The sequence below is a fragment of the Thalassophryne amazonica genome, chromosome 2 (assembly GCF_902500255.1).
Source record: "Thalassophryne amazonica chromosome 2, fThaAma1.1, whole genome shotgun sequence".
Classification (NCBI taxonomy): Eukaryota; Metazoa; Chordata; class Actinopteri; order Batrachoidiformes; family Batrachoididae; genus Thalassophryne; species Thalassophryne amazonica.
Window position 1 is genome coordinate 149,844,470 of NC_047104.1, and position 25,199 is coordinate 149,869,668.

At 41.6% G+C, this 25,199-nt stretch overlaps 1 protein-coding gene across 1 annotated transcript in view; it reads right to left on the minus strand.

The window, feature by feature from the left end:
* The window catches only part of LOC117500647 (protein kinase C-binding protein NELL1-like), a 905,329-nt gene that overhangs the window by 553,233 nt on the left and 326,897 nt on the right, over nt 1-25,199 (minus strand). Inside the window, exons 8-9 of the mRNA XM_034159400.1 lie at nt 12,924-13,023; nt 4,790-4,918 (exon numbers count right to left, since the gene is read on the minus strand). Coding sequence (XP_034015291.1) covers nt 4,790-4,918; nt 12,924-13,023 — 229 coding nt within the window. The remainder of the gene's footprint in view (nt 1-4,789; nt 4,919-12,923; nt 13,024-25,199) is intronic.

The following is a 25,199-nucleotide window of genomic DNA, read 5'->3' on the forward strand; positions in this document are numbered from 1 at the left end:
TTGTAAATAGAATGATAACCACAGCAATAAGTCCAGGACCAGGAGGGGGTCCAGCATCATATCCACTTCTGGGGACAGACGACGACAAGGAGGACGATGGCTCTCCTGACCTGTACCCAGACCAATGGAAGTATGATGACCCAGACACCGATGATGGTGACAATGATGACATCACCTCTGGGGTGTAAGCCTATAGAGAAAACATACCATGATGAACCTCTTAGTGAAAATCTCAAAAAGAAGTGCTAAGCTGAGTGATGCCTACTGTATGTTTAACAGGCGATAAACAGGAGGGGAATGTTAAAGATTTTGTATATATGTTATCACTGTTAAACATTTGTACATTTGTCTTCTTTCTCATGAGAACGGTGTTGTGCTGTTTTGCACTTCACCCTGAGAATGTACATGTTATTCAACCTTGTTTTAGCTTTGTCTTCTTTCTCATGAGAACGGTGTTGTGCTGTTTTGCACTTCACCCTGAGAATGTACGTGTTATTCAACCTTGTTTTAGCTTTGTCTTCTTTCTCATGAGAACGGTGTTGTGCTGTTTTGCACCTGTCTTAACCAAGCCTGAGAATTCAATTTTGTTTTAGCACTCTGGGGTCAATCTGAGCTGGGAATGAAGGGCTGGATGTACTTATTATTATAATATAACTTTGTTTTCGCAGCCTCTAACGACTGGGAGTAAGAGAACGTTTTGACTGTTGTGATGTGGTGCTTAGTGTGAAGGAGTGTGAAGGACAGGACACTTCAGGCAGATGCAGAACAGCTGATAACTGCAACAGACGAACGAGATGTGCTGACCTGTGTAAAAGAAAGTGTTCTTACTTACAGCTGCACTTATTGACGTATGCGTTTATGTTACGGGAAGAAACTTGTCTTGCGTCATCACCCCCACCCTTAGGACAAGTTTTTTGTTTATGTGATGAGGGCGTCTCTTAATAAAAAGAGCGGAAAAGCAGGCCAGACTTTAGTGTAGCCTTGGTGTACAGCCTGACTGCACTCCGCGCGTAAAATTTGACTTTCTGTCTCACTGGTGTTTCTTGACTCTGTTTGTCTTGTTAAAGGTTTTAAAAATGTTTGGAGGAGAAAATACCCAACAGCATTTACGCAATATCTCTAAAATCAGAAAGGTCTTGTCTCAGAGTGATGCTGAAAAACTAATTCATGCATTTATTTCCTCTAGGCTGGACTATTGTAATTCATTATTATCAGGTTGTCCTAAAAGTTCCCTAAAAAGCCTTCAGTTAATTCAAAATGCTGCAGCTAGAGTACTGACGGGGACTAGAAGGAGAGAGCATATCTCACCCATATTGGCCTCTCTTCATTGGCTTCCTGTTAATTCTAGAATAGAATTTAAAATTCTTCTTCTTACTTATAAGGTTTTGAATAATCAGGTCCCATCTTATCTTAGGGACCTCGTAGTACCATATCACCCCAATAGAGCGCTTCGCTCTCAGACTGCAGGCTTACTTGTAGTTCCTAGGGTTTGTAAGAGTAGAATGGGAGGCAGAGCCTTCAGCTTTCAGGCTCCTCTCCTGTGGAACCAGCTCCCAATTCAGATCAGGGAGACAGACACCCTCTCTACTTTTAAGATTAGGCTTAAAACTTTCCTTTTTGCTAAAGCTTATAGTTAGGGCTGGATCAGGTGACCCTGAACCATCCCTTAGTTATGCTGCTATAGACGTAGACTGCTGGGGGGTTCCCATGATGCACTGTTTCTTTCTCTTTTTGCTCTGTATGCACCACTCTGCATTTAATCATTAGTGATCGATCTCTGCTCCCCTCCACAGCATGTCTTTTTCCTGGTTCTCTCCCTCAGCCCCAACCAGTCCCAGCAGAAGACTGCCCCTCCCTGAGCCTGGTTCTGCTGGAGGTTTCTTCCTGTTAAAAGGGAGTTTTTCCTTCCCACTGTAGCCAAGTGCTTGCTCACAGGGGGTCGTTTTGACCGTTGGGGTTTTACATAATTATTGTATGGCCTTGCCTTACAATATAAAGCGCCTTGGGGCAACTGTTTGTTGTGATTTGGCGCTATGTAAAAAAATTGATTGATTGATTGATTGATTGATTGATTGATAATGCCACCAAAAAAATTCTAGACTAGCTTCCCATGTTTGGCTGGTGTACTATAAAAAGAGCCCAACTCAGATGATATGGTAATATGCGTACCACCAAACTAGGACAAGGACTTGTACCAAGTTTAATGAAATTCTCCTAAAAAATTGAGAGGAGTTAATTTCAGAATACTTATATCCTTTTTGGGATGGACAGATGGACAGACAGACAGACAGACAGAGATGGAAATCACCATGGTAATCCCCCTTCAGGCCTTTGGCCAGCAGGGGATAAAAAGTAAACAGTGGATAAGCTACTGACACACAGGATATTCTTTTTCTTTTTAAAAACATTTTAAGAGAGGAGGTGTGATCAACCATGAGGGATCTCCACGGTGATGAGTGCTGGTGTGCCGCCCTATAATGTAGAACAGATCCACAGCGGGCGTTTTCGCTCAACTCTTTCAGCCCTGTGGACAGTGGTGCAGCTCATGTCTAAAAAGAGCATAGTAGGCAGAGTCTACCAAATCAAACAGATGATAGTTCTTCATCGACAGCTAGCAAAGAGTGAGTGTCACCCACTAAATGCTCAGGGGTCTACTAGGAGGCAAACACACCCATGAAAAGATGCACAAAGAAAACCATTGGTCACCAAAGTGTGGCACAGAGGATACACAGAGTTAGCAAAAAGGAAGCTCAGTGGATGCACAACACTCCACAGTAACCGGTGGCCACACAGAGGAAGCACCGAGGTGAACGTATAGATTGCCAGTACATTTGGTCTTTGCAATGCTTAAACAACACACAAAGGATGTTGAAACGTGGTTTTGAGTCCCTTGTGCATCCTGGCAATTTCTTTGGATACACAAGGGACTCTCAAAGAACACTGTGCTGTGTAAGGGACCCTAAAAGTGACTGTTTCATCATTGTTTTTAATAGACATTTTAGTCTTATTGCAACTCCAATTCCAATGAAGTTGAGGCGTTGTGTGAAATGTAAATAAAAACAGAATCCTCTTCAACCTATATTCAATTGAATACAACACAAAAGACTGGGAATGCTCAAAGTACACCTGCTTTGAAACAGGTGAGTGTCATGATTGGGTATAAAAGGAGCATCCCCAAAAGGCTCAGCCATTCACAAGCAAATATGGGGTGAGGATCACCACTTTGTGAAGAACTGTGTGAAAAAAATAGTCCAACAGAATACAAACAATATTTCTTAACATTCACTTTCAAGGAATTTAGGGATTCCATCATCTACAGTCCATAATACAATCAGAAGATTCAGAGAATCTGGAGAACTTTCCACGCATAAGCAACAAGGCCGAAAACCAACACTGAATGCCCATGACCTTCAATCCCTCAGGCAGCACTGCATTAAAAACCGACATCATTGTGTAAAGGATCTTACCGCATGGGCTCAGGAACACTTCAGAAAACCATTGTCAGTTAACACACTTCGTCGCTACATTTACAAGTGCAAGTTAAAACTCTACCATGCAAAGCGTAAGCCATACATCAACAACAACGCCGCCACCTTCTCTGGGCCCGAGCTCATTTGAAATGTAAAAGAACACAATAGTAAAAGAGTGCGGGTGCTGCAGTCCAGACCTGTTGCCCATTGAAAATGTGTGGCGTATTGTGAAATGCAAAATACAACAACGGAGACCCCGGACTGTTGAACAACTGAAGTCATACATCAAGCAAGAATGGGAAAGAATTCCACCTACAAAGCTTCAACAATTAGTGTCCTCAGTTCCCAAATGCTTATTGAGTGTTGTTAGAAGGAAAGGTGATGTAACACAGTGGTAAACATACCACTGTCCCAGCTTTTTTGAAACATGTTGCAGGCATCCATTTCAAAATGAGCAAATATTTGCACAAAAACAATCACGTTTATCAGTTTGAACATTAAATATCTTGTTTTTGTGGTGTATTCAATTGAATATAGATTGAAGAGGATTTGAAAATCATTGTATTCTGTTTTTCTTTACATTTTACACAATGTCTCAACTTCATTACTTCATTGGAAATGGGGTTGCATTTTAAACACTAGAAATCTTCTAATTTTGCACGCAGCAACATTCATCAGTCAGCCGTTGTTTATGCAAGACCATATTTTTTCACACAGTCAGCAAATCAATGGTTCTTTGGTCAGTGTCTACACACACACACACACACACACACACACGCCTGATATCTGCCACTACCATCCTTCTTGATATGGCACCATTAATGCACAAACAGCAACAATAATTAAACCAGCTGAATGCTTAATTATTCTTCACTTCATATAGCTTACATCTCTTCTTGTCTCAGTGAGGCGCTCCAGCTATGATGTTGCAAAACACACTCAGACATGAAAACCGGCGTCTCTTTCATGTTGTAAAAAGATAATTTCACAGTGAAGTAAAGCAATTTCCAAATAGTTTCAAACGTCATCCTCAACCACAAACTTTCAAATCCCTGGTGCCATGAAGAAGGATCAGGCTCAAGTTCACCACTGACCTCAGCACAGTCCACCTTCTTGTGCTTAAAATCAGCCTTCTGTGTGTCTTGTAGTCAAGTGTGTAGATCCAGCTTATTATCAATCTTGGCTTGCAGCCCACAGCCTGCACAAACATACTCAGTCCACCATTTAAATGTTGACACACCGCTGTCAGTCGTGCTTTCGAACTCCCAAGCCAACACATGAAGCTTCATCTCATCCCGAGTCTTGCACAGTCCTCCTACCTTCACAGTAAGTCGAATCCCTGTGGATGGAGGCATAGCCATTCTTGCATTCACACTCTGCTTTTGTATTCCTGTTTTTACACTCTGAGTTTTCGCCACAAATGACTCCCTCTGCACAGAAATCATAACCTGAAAGACAAGGGCAAAAGAGGTTCTGTTAATTTCGGACTTCCCACATGACACAAGGGCTGATGCATTAAAGTTATTATTTCTGTAAATGCGATGGTGCATGAAATTTTGTAGCTTCCACAAACATATGCACACACAGAGGCAAGGCAAGAAATCCTGACAGACATGTACAAGATGGTGCTGAAGTGGACTGAATCATCTCAGTGCACATCAGACATCTTCAGGTTTTTAGTTTTATTTTATTTCACTAAAAGTCTGCATTTCAACTCGACTGTTTGTTGAGCCATTGGCCATTGTGATCACTGGACTCCATGTGTGATACTGTTGCTTAGTTGCAACGTTTCTGTCTTTGCATGATGCCAATTGCTTGTTGTGCTTTTCATTTATTTCTTTGTTTTTCTTTTTGTTAGTATGGCAAACGCAGATGTGCACCCCACTGAATCTGGTCTGCTTAAGACTTCTTACCGCAGGGGTGCCCAAATTCGGTCCTCAAGATCTACCTTCCTGACACTCTTAGTGGTCTCCCTGCTCCAACACACCTGAATCCAATGAAAGGCTCATTAAAAGCCTGCTAACGAGTCTTTCACTGGATTCAAGTGTGTTGGAACAGGGAGACCACTAAGAGTGTCAGGAAGGTAGATCCAGAGGGCGGAATTTGGGCACCCCTGTCTTACAGCAAATTATTCATTACCAGTTGCCAATGTGCTTGATCAAGGGGTGAGTATGACTTTAAACTTACTCATGATTCAGGTTAAAACTTATCCCTTGTTCATGACCCTTTGTTGTGATTTGATGTTGTATAAAACATCAAAAAAAATAACTGAGTTGACATGAGTTTTGTGGCAATAATGGGCTCTGAATTATTTCATTCTTATTTTTTTTTTTTTTTTTTTGGGGGGGGGGGGGGGCGGAATTCAGGGCAAAATGGTTGTACAATATGCAACCCCAAATCAGAATCAATGACTTCAAAATTAAGTCATTCATACAAATCAGTCACACCTATTTTGTTGATCAACATATGCATCAGATCATCCATCTGTTGTTGATATATATATATATCAACAACAGATGGATGATCTGATGATCTGATATATATATATATATATATATATATATATATATATATATATATATATATATATATATATATATATATATATATATGTTTTTCAATTTATTTCATTTATATAACACCAAATCATAACTAAGCTGCCTCAAGGTGCTTCACACAAATAAGATCGAACCTTACCAACCCCTAGAGCAAGAAGACAGGCAACAGTGGTAAGTAAAAACTCCCAATGATGATTTGAGGAAGAAACCTCAAGCAGACCAGATTCAAAAGGGTGACCCTCTACTTGGGTCATGCAACTGACACAGCTGACAACAGAAATAGAGGAAAGTTTTGTAGTCCAGGCTGGTGTGCAGGACGGAAGGTGTGTGGATTAAGTAATGGTTTAATCACTTCAGATTTGAAACAACACTCATTTTCCCATTCAGTATGGAAATGTCCTACTCATATCAAGGTTTGCGAAGTACCTGCAAAGGCAGATTATTTCTTTATCATGAAGCTGACTAAATTATCAGATTTACTGGAGTGTAATGCTGTGGGTTTTGTTTTTTTTACTAGTTTGGGAGGTCCTGTGACTTATACTCCAGTGCTTCAAATGCATTATCCTCACCCTTCACCACTGACAACAACACCCAAAGAAAGAACGATGTTAAAACAGTGATTTCATAAGCAACATATGCACACATGCATGCAGTAAACTAGCTTTGCTGCATCCATAAACTCTACAGAGACAACAAACCCCACTGACATTGCAAGCGTAATTTGTGATACTGACACAAATATGCCTGCCAGTAACAGCGAGTGGTATGAGCACTCGCTGACAATTGTGTAATTATCACTTCAACAGAGGCAGTGAGGCTCTGAGGACTCAGTGATGAGGCAGATTTTAAATTTCAGAGAGGAGCCGGATTGTTGAGTCAGAGGTCTGTTGATAATGGAAATAATGAGTTTTAGCGACTGTGGGTGTGCATGTGAGAGAAACAGGCGATTCAAGTAAAGAGGATCTGACACTCTAAACTCTGTAATGTATTACTGTATAAACTCTGCTGCTCCTTGATGTCCTTTACTACTTACTATTCTTTTCTGTTCCGCTACATCATGTACAAAAGCTTTAACTAGCTCGAGGCATTATGCAAAGATTTGGAGACAGGCTAATTTATTCGCAAGCATCTGAAAAAATTAGTGCACTCGTTCATTCAGCTGGCCGAAAATGCACCATATGTCTGTTTGACCTTGTATCACACTGAAATGACTAATACAATCAATGTGATTTTTGTTCTGTGTCATCTACGAGGTCTGTTAGAAACGTATCGGAGCTTTTTATTTTTTCAAAAACCTGATGGATTTGAATCACGTGTGCTTGCATCAGCCAACCTTGAACCTTCGTGCGCATGCGTGAACTTTTTCACACCTGTCGATTGCATCATTTTCTGGTAAGCAGCCTTTGTGTGAGGTGTGTGTCATGCACTCTGCGTTTTTTCATTGCAAGGAAAAAGACGGAACGACTGGAGCAGCGCCGCATCAAATTTTGCCAGAAACTGGGTGACAGCCAGGTGGAAACCATTTGGATGATTCAGATGGCTTTCGGTGACTTTTCAGTCGTGTGATTATCCGAGACATTGTGGAAGAGGTGGGCATGTCACAACATGTCCTTCAACATGGAGGCGCTTTTGTCCCGCTTCAGCTTCGTGCCAATGAATTTCGCTGCAACTCTTTTCATGGACAAATCTTCTGTCACAGTGGAATGTACCGAAAAAGTGCTGATGTCCACCTCTTCCACAATTTCTTGGACAGTCACACGACGGCCCCACATCACCACAGCGTTCACTTTGGAAATGATCTGGTCATTTCAGCATGTTGATGGCCGACCGGAGCGTGGCTCGCTCTCCACCGTTGTGCGGACGTCTTTAAACCAGTTGTACCACTCCTTAATCTGTGTGATACCTATAGGATCGTCACTGAAAGCCGTCTGAATCATCTGAATGGTTTCCACCTGGCTGTCGCCCAGTTTCTGGCAAAATTTGATGCGGCGCTGCTCCAGTCGTTCCATCCGTTCCTCTGTTTCAGGATCATTCTGTGTTGTCTATGTAGACACATGGGTGGGGGAGTAATTTCTGTGTGCCATTCAGACATACGAGGTCTGTTAGAAAAGTATCCGACCTTTTCATTTTTTACAAAAACCTAATGGATTTGAATCATGTGTGCTTGCATGAGCAACCTTGAACCTTCGTGCGCATGCATGATTCTTTTCACGCCTGTCGGTTGCGTCATTTGCTTGTAAGCAGCCTTTGTGTGAGGATGGGTGGAGTCTCTCGTTGTTTTTTCTTTGCAAGGAAATGGTGGAACAACTGGAGCAGTGCGACTGCATCAAATTTTGTCAGAAACTGGGCGACAGCCAGGTGGAAACCATTCGGATTATTCAGACGGCTTTCGGTGATGATCCTCTGGGCGTCACACAGATTAAGGAGCGGTACAACCAGTTTAAAGACGCCCGCACAATGGTGGAGAGTGCGCCACACTCCGGTCGGCAATCAACGTGCTGAAATGACCAGATCATTTCCAAAGTGAATGCTGTGGTGATGCGGGACCGTCGTGTGACTATCCGAGAAATTGTGGAAGAGGTGGACATCAGCACTTTTTCGGCACATTCCACTGTGGCAGAAGATTTTGCCATGAAAAGAGTTGCAGCGAAATTCATGCCGATGGCTTTCGCACGAAGCTGATGGCGCAGCAAAAGCGCCACCGTGTTGAAGCCTCACAGGACATGTTGGGACATGCTCACCTCCTCCACAATTTCTCGGATAGTCACACGACTGAAAAGCCACTGAAAGCCGTCTGAATGGTGGAAGAGCTGGGCATGTTACAACATGTCCTATGAGACTTCAACACGGACGCTTTTGTTTCGCCATCAGCTTTGTGCCGATGAATTTCGCTGCAACTCTTTTCATGGCGGAAATTCAGAAACAGTAGAACAGTAACAAAACTATTTTTGCCATGCATTGTCATGTCTAGATTTTTTTTTTTCTGAAATAAACAAAGTGCACACATTTATCATTTGAGAACAACTTAAATTATTATTTTTTTAGGTAGAGAGTTCAGAAAATTGCACTTCTTTTCTGGAATTTTTCTTAAATAAACAAAGTCTTCTCTTTCATTTATTTAGCACAATAGAAATTCATGACAAACATCACAATTTGCAATATACGATGTCTGTTAGAAAAGTATCGGACCTTTTTATTTTTTGCAAAAACTATATGGATTTGAATCATGTGCGCTTGCATCAGCCAAGCTTGAACCTTCATGAGTTTTTTCATGCCTGTCGGTTGCATCATTCGACTGTGGGCAGGCTTTGAGTGAGCACTGGTCCACCCCTCTTGTCAGATTTTCATTGTCAGGAAAATGTCTGAATGGCTGGAGCAGCGCTGCATCAAATTTTTCAAGAAACTGTGTGAGACAGCCAGATAGAAACCATTTGGAAAATTCAGATGGCTTTCGGTGAAAATCCTATGGGCATCACACAGATTAAGGAGCATTACAACCGGATTAAAGATGGCCCACAGCAGCTGAGGGTGCGCCGCGCTTTGATCGGCCATCGACAGGCTGAAATGACCAGATCATTTCCAGAGTAAAGGCTGTGTTGATCCGGGACGTCGTCTGACTACCAGAGAAATGGTAGAAAAGGTGGACATCAGCCATTTTTCGTCAGATTCCACTGTTACAGGAGATTTTGTAATGAAAGACGTGCGGAGGCATTCACGCGTCGGGACGAAGCCGCAATGGCAGAGAACAAAAGCAAGTCTGTGTTGAAAGTCTCACGGGACATGTTGTGACATGCCCAGCTCGCCACAATTTCTCAGATACTCACTCAACTAAAAAGCCACCGAAAGCCATCTGAATCTTCTGAATGGTGGAAGACCTAACGCCATTGCGGCTTCGTCCCGATGCGCGAATGCCTCCGCACGTCTTTCTTTACAAAATCTCCTGTAAGTGCAATTTTCTGAACTCTCTACCTAAAAAAATATAATAATTTAAGTTGTTCTCAAATGATAAATGCCTGTACTTGTTTCTGAATTTCCGCCATGCTCGTGTCGAGTGGCAGTGATGATTATTTCTGAACAAAAATGTTTTATTATGATATTAAAGTATCTCTTTCCTTATATACTTTGCCAAAAATTCTGTCCTGGGTTTTGAATCCAAAGGAATTATCCAAAGGATTTAATTAAAACAAACAAACAAACAAACAAACAAACAAACAAACAAACACTTAAAGATAATGAAAATTCATTCAGATTTAGCAGTTTGATGATGCATTCACTTTAATTATTAAGTAAATATCAGTATCAGTAGTACTGGCCCTGTATTTTGTTAGTATCGGATCAATACCAAATCTTGCACTACTACACTGCACTCTAAATGAATTGGTAAATTGAGACTCACATTCTGGTTCAGCTCCTTTTTCACCACAATGGTCCAGTATAGTGTCCACTGGACCTCAGACACATGTCGATAGTCCATGTGGTGCTTTTGTTTTACTGTATTGTTGCAACACAACTAGATGTTTTTGATACTCTGTCTCTTTTGAGGATCTTTGGGTAAAACTGGAATGATTTTATCCCAAATGAATACTCACTACAACTATCATACTGTTCACAGGGATTCAGAGATTTCCTTCACACATTCACAAAATTCACCTTCACTTGTTATGCCCTTAATTCATGAAGAATGCTGCACATTTATATGAGTGCTCCAACCACAGTGAACACCTACCTGCCATCATTGCTTAAAAATGTCCTATCTGTGCTTCCTCATTCTCTTTGTTGGCATTGGTATTGTTTCAGGTACTGTTTTTCTTGTCATTTTTCACTGTCACTGTCATTTGTCATTGTTTGTGTGTTATCCCCTTTGTTCCCTTAATGCAGAAAAATGGGGCCAGCAAATTGCTCCTGCAATATGTAAATGCATACTGTATATTCTTAATGGTATTTGCCAGCTGTGACTCATACTAGAGTGATATATACAGACAAAGGGAAAAAAAAAATGTGGCAATCATCTACAGTAGGGTTGGCTTACAATATGCCATTAGGAGCTAAAAGAGTGGAAGCTTTTGTTCCAACTACTGACTTGAGCTGGTCATTTACATACAGTGAAGTAGTTCAATTTTGCTAAGAGCCTTTTTGATTATTTCTGAAAAGACTACATTGGATTTATGCAAATGGTTTAAATTATTTTACAGTGATAGCAGCCAACATTCAAAAGGCACTTGCTGTAAAATGTGCTTTTATGTCTTCAATATTTTTCTCCAAACCTCCAACGACACAGCGTGACCATCACACAGTCATTTACAAGAGTCAATAAAACCGTGATGGTGAATGTTGGTCTGCAGACAACATGGGGATTTAAAACAGACTCCAAATATGAATATACATGATCTATTGTATTGAAGTTTAGGGAACCACCTACAAACTAATACAAATCCAGTAGTTTTACTACAAAAGAAAGCTTTAAGAATTATTAGCAATAACCCATATCATGAGCCAACAAAACCATTGTTTGTTTACATATTTTAAAATTTTAGGACTTGATTGATTATATAAATTATGTTTAAAGTAAAAAAATAGAATTTTGCCACAACATGTCCAGGACCTGTTTAAAATGAGGGACTCCAGTTATAATTTGCAAGGAACATTATTATTTCAGAAATCAACTATTCAAACAACTGTAAAAAGTCATTGTGTTTCTGTTGAAGGTATTAATATTTGGAATAAGTACCTGGATAACATAACATCACTCAGTGACTTGGTAGGCTTTAAAAGCCTCAACAAAAATTATTCAATTACTTGTTTAACATGTGACGTGATGGTCTAGTGGTTAAGCATTGGGCTTGAGATCAGAAGATCCTCGGTTCAAATCCCAGCCTGACTGGAAAATCACTAAGGGCATTTGGGCAAGGTCTTTAATCCCCTATTGCTTCCGGTGTGTCGTGGGCACATTGTATGTGCACCCTCACATCAGGGTGAATGTGAGGCATTATTTGTAAAGCGTTTTGAGCATCTGATGCAGATGGAAAAGCACTATATACCATTTATTTGTTATAGCTTGATGAATAAGGTTTATCGATTTTGGTTTGTTCTTGGTTCACTGCTGTTTGCATGTTTTTTTGAAATTTGCATGTGTTTTGAAATTTTAGTTCAGTGATTAATTTATATTTTGTATTAGCTATCATGGGTATATGTATATTTTTATATACATATGTATACATTTTTATTTATTTATTTATTTATTGTTAAAGGGGTGGACGTTTATAAGCTTTTGCTTCTGCCTACACCCTTTCGGGCACATGGGTACATTGTTGGAGTGTTTTCTTTGTGAGTTTTCTTTGTTATTTTTGGTCTGTGTGTGCTAAATAAATTCATTCATTCATTCATTCATTTAATATGATCCCTTTGTTGTTGACGTCCTATCTTTCCTCTCTTTCCCTCACCTACTCAGTCACTCCACAGTCATTTGATGTTCTTGTCTCCTGTGAATGTGGTGGGCACAAGGTGTCCAGCTAATGCTATCTAAGCTCCACAAACTCCAGCCCAGATTTCATTTATTATCACTACATAGTTAAGAGCCTCCTACAGTTTGTTTATTCAATGTATCTGCCCAATTACCTCTGGCTATTTACCCTGCACTACCTCCCTGCCAAAGCAGCAGGTTCTGGCAAATTGGCTTAGCAGGTGCTCTTCAGCAGACAGACCACTCTGCTTTGATAGGTATCACTGCCAAGAAGCTTTCACACTCGGTGGAAAGAAAGAAACAGAATTATTACAGTGATGCAGGCTGCAGACTGGCTGTGTTTACTTCTCATGGCAGCAGGGGATTGGTGTGGGCACGTCCAGAGAAAAAGTGATTATTGCAGCTGAAGATAGTGTAGCGAGAAACAAGACGTACCTTTGCAGACATTGCAGCACCTGCCGTCTGGTAAGATCTGTTCGCTGATGGTGCAGTTGAGTTCTGGACATGTTTCTGTGACTTTCAGCATCAGGCCGTTCTAAAAAGGCAGGACAGAAACACATTAAAGGAACGTCATCCCTTTCCACTAAGAGTATTTTTTTTCCCCACGGTCAGCTTATTTTGTCTTAATATACAGTAAATGCTTAACCAGCAAAACCGTCATGATTTACAGGCTCAGTGTCTTTATTAACCTGTTTTGCATACTGTATGGGTTATATGTGTTAGCAAAGACAACCCCTGCATGTCTGTTTGCAATTACAGAGTGGAGGTACGATCTTATGCATGTGCAAATACTTGCAACCAAGATAGAAGTGGTTAAAAAAACACTGAATGGAATTTCTATAAGAAAGCATAAAAGTCCAATCAAGTGTCATGAGGAGGGGAGGGGGTTGGAGCACGAATAATCATACCAGTGAGAGTGAACAGGGTTATTATGTTTGCCAAGGACGTAATAAAATCATTGGTGTTCATTAATTAATTAATTTGTCATCTGTCTGTAAGCAGGATTACATCAAAACTACTGCATGGATTTTGACAAACGTTTAATCACAGTAGATATTAGGCTACAGAAGACTCAATTAATAATCCATCCCACCTCACAGGTGTGGCATAGCACTATGCTGATTACACAGCATGATTATTGCACAGGTATGCGTTAGGCTGGCCACAACTAGGAGTGTGCCTGTCTCCTTACACTTCCCCCATCTCTCCTCGCTGCTAGCTCTCCTCTGTTGCTCTGCCAGCTTGACACCATCATTGACAGTTTGCCTTCAAATGGTGCGATTGGGGGCAAGCTTTTCCCAGTTTTCAAAATCAATGCTTGTTTACTTCATGACTCTTTTGCAGACAACCTTGAAACTAAGGTAAGGTCACCCAAGCTTTCTCTTTCCTTGGGCAACTTCGCCAAAGAGAACATCCTTTGGGATGCGGCCATCTTTCATCCTGCTCACATGCCCAAGCCATCATAGTTTGCACTTGGTGAGCAGCGTCTGGATGCTGTTCAACTTGGTCTGTCTCAGCACTTCATTGTTGGCGACCTTGTCCTTCCATGTGATACCAAGTATGCAAGTAAGATGGTGGAGGTGGAAGCTGTTCAAGCATAGGTCCTGACTGGCATAGATTGCCCAGGACTCACTGTCATACAGGAGCCTTGCCATGGTGGCAGTAGCTTTTGCAATGCAAGTATTTAGTTCAGCATCCAGGGACTTGGCGGCTTTGACAGTTGAGCCAAGATAGGTGAAGCTGTTGACAACTTCTAGGATATATGGTAGTGTCACTACTCCTTGGCAGAGAACTTTTTTATGCTGATGATCAGTCCAAACTCTTTGCAGGCTTTTGACAACATAAGAATCTGAAAATCCTCTTCATTGTGGGTCATTGGCACTAATTCACCAGCAAACAGCAGCTCACTGATCAGCAAATGGTATACTTTGGTGTTGGCTCTCAATCTAGCAAGGTTGAACAGTTTACTATCCAACCTGGTGTGCAGATAGATGCCCTCAGGGCGGTCATGGAAGACATAGTGTAAGACACAGAGGAAGACGATACTGAAGCGTGTCGGAGCTAGAACACACCCCTGTTTGACTCCAGTTGTGATGGTGAAGGGCTCAGACTTATTCCCATCTGTGATGATTGTACATTGCTGGTTTTCATGAAACAATCTGATAATAAAAATAATGGTGTATATAACTGTCAGGGGGTGTGTTTGATCTGCTTTTATTTCTTGGTTGTAGTCTGTTTTTGTGTGTAGGCTGTCTTCTTTTTTGTTTATCTCCTTGTTGGATGCTTTTCTGTTTGGGTCTCTCTGTCTCTTTTACAGGTGGTCGTGTCTGTCTCTCTCTCTCCCTGGTCACACCCCCTTTCCAGTGCTTTCCATGCTCACCTGTGTTCAATTTGCAGCTCGTCGCTGGGGTGCATATATACTGCTCATTCAGCTTTGTTTCTTTGCCAGATTGATGCGCCCTGTGCCTTCTTTCCAGCTCTCGTTCATGTTCCATAGTGCTACCTGCCTCAAAGTGTTTTCGACCACCTGCCCGTTTGTTTCGACCACGATAAAGCCTGATGTTAATAATTCTGCTGCTGTGTTTTCTGGACTGTCTACCCACGTACCGACCACTGCTTGTCACTCCACTAAAGTTTGTCAACCAGAGCTGTGTTTGTGAGTCTTGCATTTGTGTCCAAACCAAACCTCCTGTCAATAACAAGAACCTAAACAATTTTTAAATACATTAAAACAGTAAATTGACATAAAATTAAGTAATTAACAGAAAATAAAAAGAGCTGAGTTCTTCTTCTAAAAACTGTTAAGGTCATCCCAACTCATTATAGAAACTTTGCACATTTTATTACCACCCTTGAAAAATCTCTGCTACCTACTTTATAAGTACTACCCAATCTAGAGGCCATAGATCCCACTGACAATGTGCTAGTATATATATATATATATATATATATATATATATATATATATATATATATATATATATATATATGTGTGTGTGTGTGTGTGTGTGTGTGTGTGTGTATGTATTGCATATTTCTTGGTGCCAGTGGGGCTGACTTGTGTAATGTAATGTGTCCAAATAATTTCCTTAAGTTTGTAATTGAAAAATAAGAAACTTATGGACACAATCTGTTTATGTGCAACCAATGTATGTATTCTTTGTTAAAAGATTTTCCTTTTTTAAAAGTGTACTGGGATTTTCATGCGCATCCAACTTTATGATCAACAGAGAATTATGAGAAAAAGAAGAAAAGTCAGCTCTCAGTCACAGAGGTGGGAGAAATCCTGGAGTTCTCTCTAAAAGAGCAAGTTCTCAGATCTGTCTTGCAGAACTTTTGCCACTCAGCAAAATGAGTTCCTTGGTTCTAAAAGTTCCAATACGGTCAGTGTATACTTTGATGCAGGATCACAGAGATTCGGATAACAGATATCTAGGAGTTTACACCACCTGGACCATTGGATTTCTATACAACACAGAATATCTGAGAAAAGATCAAAGCTTTAGCTTCTCTCACATCAAAGAGAAAATACATAAAAGATAAATATGAACAGAGACATAAACAAAGTACTGTTTTGAGTTTGGCAAAGGAAAGTGCTTGCCCAGTACCCTTTTAGTTGGGAAATGTAAGACAATTGAATGTACAAAAGATGTCTATACCAGGCTTTCAAAATGCTCTGGAAAGAAACCACCAACACTCCCATTTCAACAAAGGGGAATTACAAGCTTCAATGGCTGTTATTGGGAAGACTGAGCACATAAAACCTTTGCCTGTTTCTTCACCATGCACAGCTATTTGACATCATGATTAAAAATAATACAAAGTAAACCTTGAAAATATTTCTAACGAAAAGGCAAATTGGTTTTATTTGTTTTTGAATGCTGTCATTTCAAACCAAAATGGCTTCAGTAAAACTGGAGCATTTTTGTTTTAAATGAAAAAAAAAATGTGAATAAAAAATGGTTATAATGTAACTTTTATTTATTTATTTTTATTCCGTGGTGTCTACATGGGTTCAACAACAAAGAATATAGCATATTTTGTTTCAAACTACACTAATTTTGGTGGTAATAGACAGTGTTGCCACAGTTACTTTGAAAATGTACTTTATTTGTTACTTTTTTAGTTACTTACTATTACTTTATACAGTTACTTCATTACCAGCTTTATGCAGTTACTTTATTAGCAGCTGCTGGCAACTTTGAACTAAGTATGGTAACTAATAAAGTAACTTGTAATCTAACTTTGTTGCTCTTAAGATTGTGTAATCAGCAAAGTAACTAACGTTTAACTGTTTAAAGTAACTAATAAAGTAAGTTTTCAAAGTTACTGTGGCAACACTGAGAGGCCAAGGCAATACCATCTAAACGAGCAATGTGAGCACCCAGTCTGTTTCTGTATGATTTAGAGAAAAACACAATAACTGCATTTCATGCATGAGATTTTGTTAATTGATTGGTTGAGTCAGATTTAATTGATGAATGTAACTGTTGTCTGCATAACAATGAAAGTTAATTGACGGCTTCTGAATATTACCTCAAACAAGCATGTGTAAGTACATAACTTACTCCCTTTCATGGTTGATCTGGCACATTTTAAACTGGATGTCCTTCCTAATGCAATACCACATGACATGGAGACTGAGGGGGTGGGGGGGGGGGGGGGCAATGAGCCATGAATGGGCCTTGAACCATGAACAAATGCACTTAACTGCTTTGCCCCTACCCTTTCCCCTCTCGTAAGCATGTGTGATGGGAATCATATTAGTCTGAACACAGAACCCTAAAGCAACACATAAATAAGTAGATCATTTTTAGCATGAAATGCCTCCGTGTTGACAAGGTATTTTTAGTGACAAACTTTAATATGTGATCATAAATGTTGGCCTATATTAACGTGGTGACAAAGTACAGGGTGACCCCCAAAAAACACAATCTATAAAATTTGTAATAAATCCTACAGAGGTCCAGCAAATTTCTTGAGACAATTGGGATAATAGTCTTCCCCAACATGTCTTGTTCAACCAAGGAAAAGACATTTCGCCTGGACGCCTATTCCACCAACACATCATACCATTTGGAGTACAATTTGGAAAGAACATGACTTTTATGCAAAGTGACCAAGATAACTGAAATTTGGGGGAATGGTCGTACACAGGCGGACGTTTAAGCCAAGCAAATTTCAAAAAATGTACTGGACTTTTGTAGGATTTATTACAATTTTTACGAGTTCTGTTGTTTTTTTGTTTTTTTTTTTGGGGGGGGGGGGAGCAGGGGTCACCCTGTAATATATCACCATTGTAGAATTTTATAGTTCAGATCCAATTTACAGTAAAACGGAGCCTCAGCCATCACTTAGCTACTGTAAAAATTTCTTGTGAGCTTCATTCATCTCACTGAACCTGAATCCAACACCTTTCTGAGTTGAGGAAAATAGGGCCCACTGTCACCCAATATCAACAGAGATTGTCTGTTCACAAGCTACAATTTACCAATCACAGTCTTATAATTTAAAAACCACTGAAGCACCAGAGACACACTGCTTTAAAAATGTATTAAACCACACTAACAGTTAAAATGATGCTTCAGATATCCAAAATACAGGGTATTTTAAAAAGGTACTCCGGAATGAAAGGGACTGTCATGTCAACAGAGAGGGCCAGAAATAAAGTCTGAACAAGTTGTTCTGCACGAGGACACCAGGAATACAGATAGCAGGAAAGGTGGAAATGCGTGCCACCAAAGAAGGCAAACACTGGCAGATAACACTTGATGTCCTCTTCCCTCAGGCCTTCAGAACAAATAGCAGACACAGAACCAACCACATGGTTTCTGTGTCAGAGCTCAGGTGGTCCTTGCCTCCTCTTGAGCCCTGAAATATTGACTAAAATTCAGAGGACAACTTTCTCCTTCAAAGTTGTCCTCTAAATATGTCACACACAGCTTTTCCAGCATGTCATCTTTTAATAATACGGTTACTCTGTAATGTGTCGATGATCACGACTCGCTGTTTTTCACTTATATCTGTCTTAAGAGTAGTCAAATTCGTGTCTGTGTGGTTATGGTCACATTACAGGCTGAAGTGGCCCAGACCTAACAGGGTGAGTCTCACAAAATCAGACTGAAGAGATGGCATGAAGCATTTTGATGAGCAAAGTAAATGCTCTCAAAATGAGTACAATATATTTATAAATGTTTCAGCACAGGTTATCTTGCACACTCATAAGGCCAAGGACTGGTCAAATGACCAATCTACCTCTAAGGCCCACAGGAGAGTCAAATGACCCCAAGATCCCCTGTGGAGAGCTACTTTTGTTATGTAAACAAGGAAATCTCAGAACACCTCACTCAGACGCCCACAGACTGGTCACATAACCCATCTACCTCTAAAGTCCACGGAGAGTCAAATGACCCCAAGATCCCCTGTGGAGAGCTACTTTTGTTATGTAAACAAGGAAATCTCAGAACACCTCACTCAGACGCCCACAGACTGGTCACATAACCCATCTACCTCTAAAGTCCACGGAGAGTCAAATGACCCCAAGATCCCCTGTGGAGAGCTACTTCTGTTATGTAAACAAGGAAGTCTCAGAACACCTCAAGGGAGGGGCTGAATTGGCTAGCCACATTCTTGTGTTTGCATATTTGCTGTCTGTGTGCCTGCTTAGCTGAAAGAGCTGCTGATTTGTGCTTAAGCCCCTTTCACACCGGGGCTGCTCCCGGTTGCTCCCAGTTGCGCCGTGCGTCATTATGACGACGCCGCGTGGAAGCAACTCAGTGCCGAGACGATGCAGCTCGGCGCCACAACAGCACGAGGACGCAAAGGAGGAAGCAAGTTGGGCGCCGAAAAATTAAACCTGTTTAATTTTTTTGGTGTCCTGTGCTCGACGCAGAAAGAAAGTGGTTCCAGCGCAAGTCGGGGCAAAGAGGCGTTACCCGGAGTGACTCGAAGCCAATTTATGATTCCTGCTGTGTTCCATTGTTCCCGCAGTATAAATCACGCAGGATTGTTTTTTTACCGTGTACTTAATGCAGTAAAAACTACATGCTGAAGAAAAAAAATGCAGACTGATTGCCAGAAACATCCAGTAAAAAGTCCAGACATCTCTAGTCCACTCATGGACATTCGTTCACACGCGCACATGTGAACAATTAAAAGAAAAAAAAAGTCTGGCTGCAGGCATTAGTTCCTTGTTCTCTGCTCAAACTCTCACATCACAGTTAAAAAAAAGGACATAAGTCCTGAGACAGGACATGTCAACATCAAGTAGAACTCCAGACATCTCCACGTTTGCTTGACGGTCCGTCTGCGCGCATGTGCGCGCTCCTCGCGGTCAAAGGAGGAAAGAAAAGGAAAGAAAAAATGTCTGCAGGCAGTTAGTTCCTTTCTCTGCTCAGACTCTCTCATCACAGTTAAAAAAGGACATAAGTCCAGGACATGTCAACATCAAGTAGAACTCCAGACATCTCCACATTTGCTTGGGATGGCCCATGCGCGTGCGCATCTCATGGTCAAGGGAGGAAAGATAAACTATAACAGAACTCAGAGCGCAGCCCTGCAGCTCAGCACAACAAGTAGAAGAGAAGTCAGAGTGCACAGTTTGGCACAGACTGTGCACTCTGACTTCTCTGTGCAGAGAACCTGCAGACTGTGTTCTCACCTCCTCTCGGCCCCCTGCTGCGCGCACCTGACGCAGAAATTCCTGCGTCGTCATGACGCCACAGGGAGCAACTGGGAGCCGCCCCGGTGTGAAAGGGGCTTTAGGTGGATAAATAACTAAAACCCTGGGGGAGAGATGAAATTTTGTTTTCTGAATTGTATTGAAATGTACCAAAAAACACACCAAAAGAAAACTTTGTTTTCTGGATTTTATTGAAATGTACCAAAATGTACCAAAAAAAAAACACACCAGAAAACCAAAATATATACAATAGGTACAGGTTACAGTCACTCACAATGACTAACAGTCCCCACACTGCCATGGAAGGTCTTTTCTGCATTTGCCACAAGTATACCTGTCTCAGACAGCACATCGAACAGTCGCACGATTGCTCCGGCACTGGTTTTTGACCTGACAATGTGCTCGTTTTCCAGGGCTTGGTGTTGTGGGTTGCTGCTGAAGTGGCAGTTCTTTCTGTGCCTTCTTGGCATCCACATGAGAGTGAGCCAACTCCTTGGCGAGCTCCACCAGGAAGTCCACCCGTCTCTCCTTTTTCCCGGTGCATGCTTGATATAGCACATGCGCATTCAGGACTGCCATATCAACCATGTTGTAAAACACAGCAACTGGCCAGCGCCGTGTTCCTGCGCGGACAGTGTAGTCCCGCACCATCTGGTCCATAACATTCACGTCACACTTTGTTTTGTTGTAAAGCGTGACCGTGTTTGGCTTCCTTTTGGTGTTATTCTCAGTCTCAACCATGCTGTGCATGCTGCTGAGGATGTAAACCACCTTCCTTCGTTTGGGCACATAAACTGTGAGTGTGGCACCAGTGGTTGAAAACACCTGAGTGGTGAATTCATTGCGGTCCATCTGTTTCGTGGAGGGAGGAATTTCCCTGCGGATCTTGTTGACGGTGCCAAGGAGGGTGGTTTTCCGGTTGTGCAGTCATTGTGCCAGTGACAGCGAGGTGAAGAAATTGTCCGTGGTAACATTTCTGCCCTTGTCCAGGAACGGTTCCATCAGCCTCATCACCACATTTTCTGACAGTCTCTCCCCGCTGGGACGACTGGGGTCCTTGCCAAGATATGGGAAGACGTTACAGATGTACTTGGACTTCAAGTTGCAGGCCACCCAAAACTTAATCCCAAACTTGTCAGATTTACTGGCAATGTACTGCAGGAAACAGCAGCGAGTCTTTGACGGGTAAAGCTGTTCGTCAACGGTGATGTGTTGACCGGGGTTGTTTGAGGTGATGCATTTGGAAGCAAAAGACCTCCATACACCAGAAATTGCAGCAAATCTATCGGTCTTTGCTTGCTCACTGCAGGTGGACCTGTCATCAAAGCGCAGATGTCGCATAATGTCATTGAAGCGGTTTCGGGCCATAATTCCAATGATGTGTGGGTTTCCCAGGTTTGCCGACCAGCAGTCATTGAGTGAGGGAACCTTGGTAAGCCCACGCAGGATGAGGATGGCAATGAATGCCATTAGTTCAGGGAGGGCCATGAACCAATCAGCATCCCCTGTTTGCTGTGCATGCTGAATTGTCCACTATTGAATGTTTCGGAGCATGGCATGTGTGATGAGACACAGGAAGCTCTGAAGGCGACTGGATATGTTCCTTCGGGCCTCTGCCGTTGGCTCTCCATCTGCGGCATAAGCTTTCATTGGGGTGAAATGGAGAGGCCTCCACACTTGTTCTTTACGCCACACTGTGCCGTTTTTCGCCGTCTCTGTCAGGTCAGGCTCCAACCAAGCTCTCTTTTCCGGCTGCGGAGCAATATCCTCAACTGTGGAGTGAAAAAAAGTGAAATTGTGAGTGATTGGACAGTCAAATGATATCACAAACGCATGCAGAAATACTCACTATTTTTCCAATACACTCTCCTCTGTTTCCAAATAAAGTCATAAATCTATCTACATAAAAAGATACATAGAAGCAGAACACTGTCTTGCACTTTGGTACACTCGGGGGCAGGGAAAAGTGGAGCCTATGAAAACAAATGAGGCCTGCACTCAGAAACTAAATGGAGGCTGTCGAATAAAACAACAAGCACAACTCACGAACAGAAAAAGGAAAAATACTTTTTTTGTACTTTCCGCCTTCTTGTTTGAAATGAAATATGAAAAAAGGGAAATAATAAGGAATGGAATCTTACCTGACGACAGCTCAGACTCCGAATCCAGCTCAAGGTTGATGTCGTCTCCATCCGAGTCGCAAGGGTTTGCGTCGGCCAGGCTCATGTCCAACGCCTCTTGAACGTTGAATCTCCGCTGCATTTTCGTTCCTTGGAAAGGACGCTGTGTGCTATGTGCTATGTGCTGTGTGCTGTGTGATGTATTATTTATCTGTTTCAGCACCATAGGACAAGCTGCACCCAATGGGATTGGTTGGTCGATCAAACAAAGAGTACAATAGAGTCAGCAGCAGAGCTTTATACTTAAAATTCAAATTTCTGTGTTTGTTTGGGTGCAGCCCTTTCAGCTAAGCAAGCACACAGACAGCAATTATGCAAACACACAAATGTGGTAAACACACAGACAGCAAATATGCAAACACAAGAATGTGGCTAGCCAAGTCAGCCCCTCCCCTGAGGTGTTCTGAGACTTCTTTGTTTACATAACAGAAGTAGCTCTCCACAGGGGATTTTGTAGTCATTTGCTTCTCCGTGGACTTTAGAGGTATATGGGTCATTTGACCAGTCTCTGGGTGTCTGAGTGAGGTGTTCTGAGATTTCATTGTTTACATAACAGAAGTAGCGCTCCATGGGGGATCTTGGGGTCATTTGACTCTCTGTGGGCTTTACAGGTAGAAGAGAAAAGGTTGGACCTCCCAGTATCACAAAGAACAGCATACATATATATTTTTGCTGTCTTTTCACATTTAAGAGCAAAATTCTCATGACCACAATGTGTCCATTACTGACTTTGTGTTCTTCTTAATACAACCCCAATTCCAATGAAGTTGGGACATTGTGTGAAATGTAAATAAAAACAGAATACAATGATTTGCAAATCCTCTTCAACCGGTATTCAATTGAATACACCACAAAGACAAGATATTTAATGTTCAAACTGATAAACTTTATTATTTTTGTGCAAATATTTGCTCATTTTGAAATAGATGCCTGCAACACATTTCAAAAAAGCTGGGACAGTTTTATGTTTACCACTGTGTTACATCACCTTTCCTTCAAACAACACTCAATAAGTGTTTGGAAACTGAGGACACGAATTGTGAGTGTCATGACTGGTTATAAAAGGAGCATCCCCAAAATGCTCAGCTGTTCAAAAGCAAAGAAGGGGCGAGGATCACCACTTTGTGAACAACTGCATGAAAAATAGTCCAACAGTTTAAGAACAATGTTTCTCAATGTTCATTTGCAAGGAATTTAGGGATTCCATCATCTACAGTCTATCATATAATCAGAAGATTCAGAGAATCTGGAGAACTTTCTACACATAATTGGCAAGGCAGAAAACCAACAATGAATGACCATGGCGCTCGATCCCTCAGGCAGCACCGCATTAAAAACCGACATCATTGTGTAAAGCATCTTACTGCGTGGGCTCAGGAACACTTCAGAAAACCACTGTCAGTTAACACATTTCGTCGCTACATCTACAAGTGCAAGTTAAAACTCTACCATGCAAAGCGAAAGCCATACATCAACAACATCCAGAAATGCCGCCGGCTTCTCTGGGCCCGAGCTCATTTGAAATGGACAGACACAAAGTGGAAAAAGTGTGCTGTGGTCGGATGAGTCCACATTTCAAAGTGTTTTTAGAAATCATGGACGTCATGTCCTCCAGACAAAAGAGGAAAAACACCATCCACATTGTTACCAGGACAAAGTTCAAACACCAGCATCTGTGACGGTATGGGGTTGTGTTAGTGTCCATGTCATGGGCACTAACACACCCATCTGTGATGGCACCATCAATGCTGAAAAGTACATCCAGGTTTTGGAGCAACACATGCTGCCATCCAAGCAACGTCTTTTACAGGGACATCCCTGATTATTTCAGCAGGACAATGTCAAGCCACATTCTGCACGTGTTACAATCAATCAATCAATCAACTTTTTTCTTATATAGCGCCAAATCACAACAAACAGTTGCCCCAAGGTGCTCCATATTGTAAGGCAAGGCCATACAATAATTATGAAAAACCCCAACAGTCAAAACGACCCCCTATGAGTAAGCACTTGGCCACAGTGGGAAGGAAAAACTCCCTTTTAACAGGAAGAAACCTCCAGCAGAACCAGGCTCAGGGAGGGACAGTCTTCTGCTGAGACTGGTTGGGGCTGAGGGAAAAAAACAGGAAAAAGACATGCCGTGAAGGGGGGCAGAGATCGATCACTAATGATTAAATGCAGAGTGATGCATATGGAGCAAAAAGAGAAAGAAACAGTGCATCATGGGAACCCTCCCACAATCTACGTCTAAAGCAGCATAACTAAGGGATGGTCCAGGGTCACCCGATCCAGCCCTAACCATAATCCTTAGCGAAAAGGAAAGTTTTAAGCCTAATCTTAAAAGTAGAGAGGGTATCTGTCTCCCTGATCTGAATTGGGAGCTGGTTCCACAGGAGAGGAGCCTGAAAGCTGAAGGCTCTGCCTCCCATTCTACTCTTACAAACCCTAGGAACTACAAGTAAGCCCGCAGTCTGAGAGCGAAGTGCTCTAATGGGGTAATATGGTACTACGAGGTCCCTAAGATAAGATGGGACCTGATTATTCAAAACCTTATAAGTAAGAAGAAGAATTTTAAATTCTATTCTAGAATTAACAGGAAGCCAATGAAGAGAGGCCAACACGGGTGAGATATGCTCTCTCCTGCTAGTCCCCGTCAGTACTCTAGCTGCAGCATTCTGAACCAACTGAAGGCTTTTTAGGGAACTTTTAGGACAACCTGATAATAATGAATTACAATAGTCCAGCCTAGAGGAAATAAATGCATGAATTAGTTTCTCAGCATCACTCTGAGACAAGACCTTTCTGATTTTAGAGATATTGCGTAAATGCAAAAAGGCAGTCCTACATATT